This window comes from Purpureocillium takamizusanense, chromosome 1 (assembly GCF_022605165.1).
Source record: "Purpureocillium takamizusanense chromosome 1, complete sequence".
NCBI lineage: Eukaryota > Fungi > Ascomycota > Sordariomycetes > Hypocreales > Ophiocordycipitaceae > Purpureocillium > Purpureocillium takamizusanense.
The window spans coordinates 1326075-1330582 of record NC_063068.1 but is presented as its reverse complement, the minus strand read 5'-3'; the positions used below and the strand labels follow the sequence as shown (position 1 = coordinate 1330582).

General features: G+C 59.2%; 1 protein-coding gene across 1 annotated transcript; it reads left to right on the top strand.

Moving 5' to 3' along the window:
- Nucleotides 1-3156: 3156 nt before the first annotated feature.
- Nucleotides 3157-4165, top strand: JDV02_000452 (uncharacterized protein; the record flags this gene model as incomplete). The annotated part of the gene is made up of 3 exons (XM_047981259.1): nt 3157-3665; nt 3720-4030; nt 4092-4165. 3 exons carry the CDS (start codon nt 3157-3159, stop codon nt 4163-4165), a joined length of 894 nt encoding a protein of 297 aa, XP_047837217.1.
- Between the last annotated feature and the right edge of the window lie 343 nt (nt 4166-4508).

The following is a 4508-nucleotide window of genomic DNA, read 5'->3' as shown; positions in this document are numbered from 1 at the left end:
GTAGTATGACCCCGTTCGTTACCTTTGCTTTTCGGTGAGAAGGATGGAGGTCGTGGTGGCGGATGCAGGCGTGGCACAAGGCGGCCCCCCCCCGCAACAGCGCGTTGCGAGTATACAAGCGTCGCGGGTTCGCCGCAGAAACGAATTGGGGTTGACGCCCGATGCGTACTGCATACCATTGTGCGACTCAACGAGAGCAACGGTCCCGCCCAAGGGATGGAACCGCCTGACGAACGCCACGGAGACTTGGCATCCAGTCGCAGAACCCTCGGTCTGGGCGTCGTTGATGAGGCCAAGCATTGGCAATACTATCGGAAAGTTTGCTCTGGCACGTGCAGAAATTCCGCCAGCCCGAGCAGCATCTGGCCGGCCGGCCAGCCGGCTCTGCAGCAAATTGCTGTCTGTCTTGCACAATCTACGATCCCAGCGTCCCCTCGACCCATCGACTGCTGCAACGCTCGACCGCCATGTGGCAGTTGGTTGGGGGCCATCGGCGACGGTGGTCCGGGCGGGGACGGGGCGGAAAGCCTGCAGGTACAGTACTGCACTGTAGGTGCTGTATCGAGTCAAACAAGTGGGCGCTACGTGCTGGAGCACGCCCCCGTTTGAGCCTCGTGGGGGCCTCTTCATCCCGTCACTTGGTTGGGCCCATTGCCAGAAACCACCTCATCTTTCACTGTTGCCGATAGAGTGCGCGCAATACGTACAGCACAGTGCAGTACCTTAGTACCTTACGCGTGATGAGACGGGTTGGCGGGCCTGGCTAATATGTTGCACGCACACGACTCGACGGCGCCCGAGGTTCGTGCCCGGTTGAGTTGCCTAGCGTCTGTCGGGTGGTTAAGTCGTGAACTCAGAGGGTCTCCATGGGTGGTTCGTGCTGCCCTAGACCCACCCCCCTCATCTTCTCTTCTGATGCTTCCTCCAAGTTGGCAGTCAGTCAGTCGGATGGATGGATCATAGAGGGGCGCCAATTTGATCAGCTCCCCCAGACCCAACCCCCCCCACCCATCACCCCACCCCATCCGCGCTCCAACAAGCTTGCATCCATCCCTTTGGGTGTGCGAAGGCCACCCGTGAAGTCACTAGACCCACCGGCTGCCAGTAGTCCCTATCTACATCAAGATACACAAGACCTAAAGCGTAGGGTCAATAGAAGGCTCGCCAGCCTGATTTCAAAGGCAGTTAATTTCATAAATCCTTCTTAGATCCTCGAAGCTATCGAGCTAGTGACCGGGCATTCAATATCCGAATTGACCAGGGTGAGTGTAAGCAGCCGGCGGTGCTAAGCTTGAGGCGCATTGGTAAAGATAGCAGCGCTGTGCTCAATATGATGTAGCGATTTGTACCCGGCTACATTGCTGGGACTTCTATTACTATGGCACCGCCTGGTAATCAGAAGTAACAGTCATCGGGCCATACCCTCATTGGCTCTAATCCCTGTTTCGTGACATTGGGGGTGGCCTTCGCACACCCAAAGGGATGCATCGCGCCGAGAGCCAGTTGCCTTGGATCACGGCTGGCGGCTGCCGTAGCGCCTGGCCGAGGGTGCGTCTAGCCACCCACGGGCGTCGTGCCCCTGGCGCTAACGCGCAGAATGGCGGGGATCTTCGGGCAGGCCCCTCCACTAACTCCCAGGGGCGGAGAGGCGGACCAGATGCCAGTGGAGGCCGGGCACCTGCAGGCCCAGGGGCCAGGGGCGCGGGCAGTCTGTGGATACTGGGATGGAAGCTGCGATGCACGGCTGCTCACAGCAACCGTGCCCGGGCTGTCCTACGTACCTTCCTGTCTGCCCTCTGATGGGCCCGCTCGCTCACTCTCTCTCCAGCTCTGTCTGGCCTGGCCTTGCCTTCCATCTCTCTCCCGCTCCTTGTCCACCTCACGGTCCTCACGCTCCTTTCATCGTGGCTCCCGTTTGCCCACGCCCCTCCTTTACACATCCCAGGCGGATACCCGTTGTCCTTCCTTTCCACGGCCGTGCCGTCATTCTGCGCCAGTCTCTCTTGGTTCACGCCTCCCACCCCCCTTCTTTGAAACGATCAAACAGACGGCCCTGGCCCGGCTCGACGGACCAGACCAGACCACCTAGACAGCCATCTCGCGACCCTTTTCTTCTCTGTACTTCCCCCCCTTCCACGCTCCTTCACTTATCAAGCTTCGGTGCTGGGCTCCTTCGACTCACCTCACCTTCCTTCACCTCATCACTCCTTTTTGCGTGTCCTCGACGGCACCGTACACTCCTTGTTCTACGCTTCTTTGGCTCTCGCCCACAAAAAGGTCTCTGGTAGGCTTCCGCATCGCCACGTCGCGGCCACTCACCGATCCTCTCGTGGCTCTTGACTTGCCAAACTGTCTTCTTGTCCTTCCTTTCTCATACGAACCCTTTTGCCACCGGCACCACTCGAGCTTCAGTCGTCGTCGAAGCCCCGGAACATCCGATTTGGAACGCCTCGCTTCGAGCCGTCCTCACCAACCAAAGCTATCCGTCAGCAGTGCTGTCCCGGCTGGTCCTGAATCAAACGCAGTCGCGAATTCGAGCCAGGTCTTTCCGCTCGAAACATACCGCTCTTGTGGCAGTCTATCTCTTGAAAAGGTGGGTAAATTTATTAGGCTTCATTCTCGCGGCAACTTTACGAGCCGGCGTCAAAATGATGTGGCGGCGGCGGCGACCACGATGACCTCACCCATGAACCAAATCCTGCCCTCGCATTTCAGCCAAAGCAAGTGCTTGCGCTGGGACAAAGGCACCCCGTGACCGCAACCGGCAACGCCCAAAACAATAGCACCCCTAGTCGGTCGTGCAAACCACGCTTGCACTCAGGGTCTCGCAATCCATTGTTCTCATTCCACCCGGGTTCAGCCTCCACAGCAACCGCATTCCAGTGCCGCCGGTTCCCAGGCTCCAACCCCCTCGCGCTCTCCCCATGATCGAATGATTTCCGAATTCAGAATGTCGACTACAGCTTCATTGCACGGACATTTACTCGCCTCATGCAACCCTTGATGCTCATCCTCGACGTCACCCTTCGTCCCTTTGGGGCCAGGATGATCTGCACATCCGAAAGCGGGCATGGCTGACAAGGCAACAACACAGATCTTCATTTATAGACCCAAGGCCGCCATTTCTGTCGCCTTGTTCAGAGCTCGTCGTCAAACATGAAGTCGTCTCTGTTCCTCGCGGCCGCCAGCGCCATGCTGGCCACGGCCAGTCCCCTTGGCAAGCGCGCCATGCACACCGACTGGGTCTACGAGGTTGTCACCGTGACGGTGACCGCCGGTGCCAAAGCCGCCGCTGTTCCCACTGGCGTCTTCGTGGAGCACAAGCATAGGCCCGAGCCCGAGCCCACGCCGACTTACGTCCCTCCCCCTCCCCCACCCGTCAGCAAGCCAGAGACGACGACGCAGGCTCCTCCTCCCCCTCCCCCTCCTCAGACGACGACCAGCGTTGCCAAGCAGCCTGCCCCTCAGCCCAAGCCCACGACTTCCGCCGCCCCGGCCCCGGCCCCGGCCCCGGCCCCCCCCAGCGGCGGCAACTACGAGGAGGTTATGGTCTACCGCCACAACATTCACCGCAGCAATCACTCAGCCCCTGATCTGACCTGGGACTCTACGCTTGCTCAGTACGCCGAGAACACGGCCAAAACCTGCGTCTTCGAGCATGACATGTAAGACGATACTGGCGACTTGACTCGTGCTCTCTTCACTGACAGTTGCAACAGGCACCAGGGCGATGGCCACTATGGCCAGAACCTCGCCTCTTGGGGTGGAAGTGGCTCTCTCACCGATGCCTCCAGGATGGACCATGCTGCGGCGGCTGTGTCCGATCAGTGGTACAACGGCGAGATGCCCAACTGGCAGTTCTACGGCATGGACAACCCTCCCTCGAGCTCCAGCCTCCATGACTGGGGTCACTTCACGCAGGTTGTCTGGAAGGACGCCACCAAGGTCGGCTGCGCCACGGTTAAGTGCGCTGCTGGCACTGTCCTCAGCTTCAACTCGTGGTACACCGTCTGCAACTACAACCCGCCTGGTAAGCCCGCACTGCTGTTGAGACACCCTCGAGATATTGTTTACTAATTAGCTACCCGCAGGCAACTACGGTGGCAAGTACGGGGAGAACGTCCTCAAGCCCCTGGGCCACAGCATCGCCACTGTCAACGCGTAAGGTTGCGATGAGGGACAGCGCGCACGTCGCGCGTACGCCATGCCATGCTCGCTCGCTTATCCTACACGACCCGCTCGGCAGACCACCGTCTTCGGTGCTGGACAATTTGACACTTGCAGGCATCGCTGCTGGCATGGGGTGCCGTGTCAATCGTGGCTCTCGACAACCGGGAATGGGGATAAGAGTTTGAACCAAGGCGACATACAATTTCGCTTCTCATCTGTACGTTATTGCCGCGCGGTACTTAACGGATTTGGTCTTCTCAAGAAACGGGGGATTTGCGGCTCATCCAACCCCATTTTGCCTTTATTCAGGCAACCTTGTTCATTTGGCCCCGCGCCCA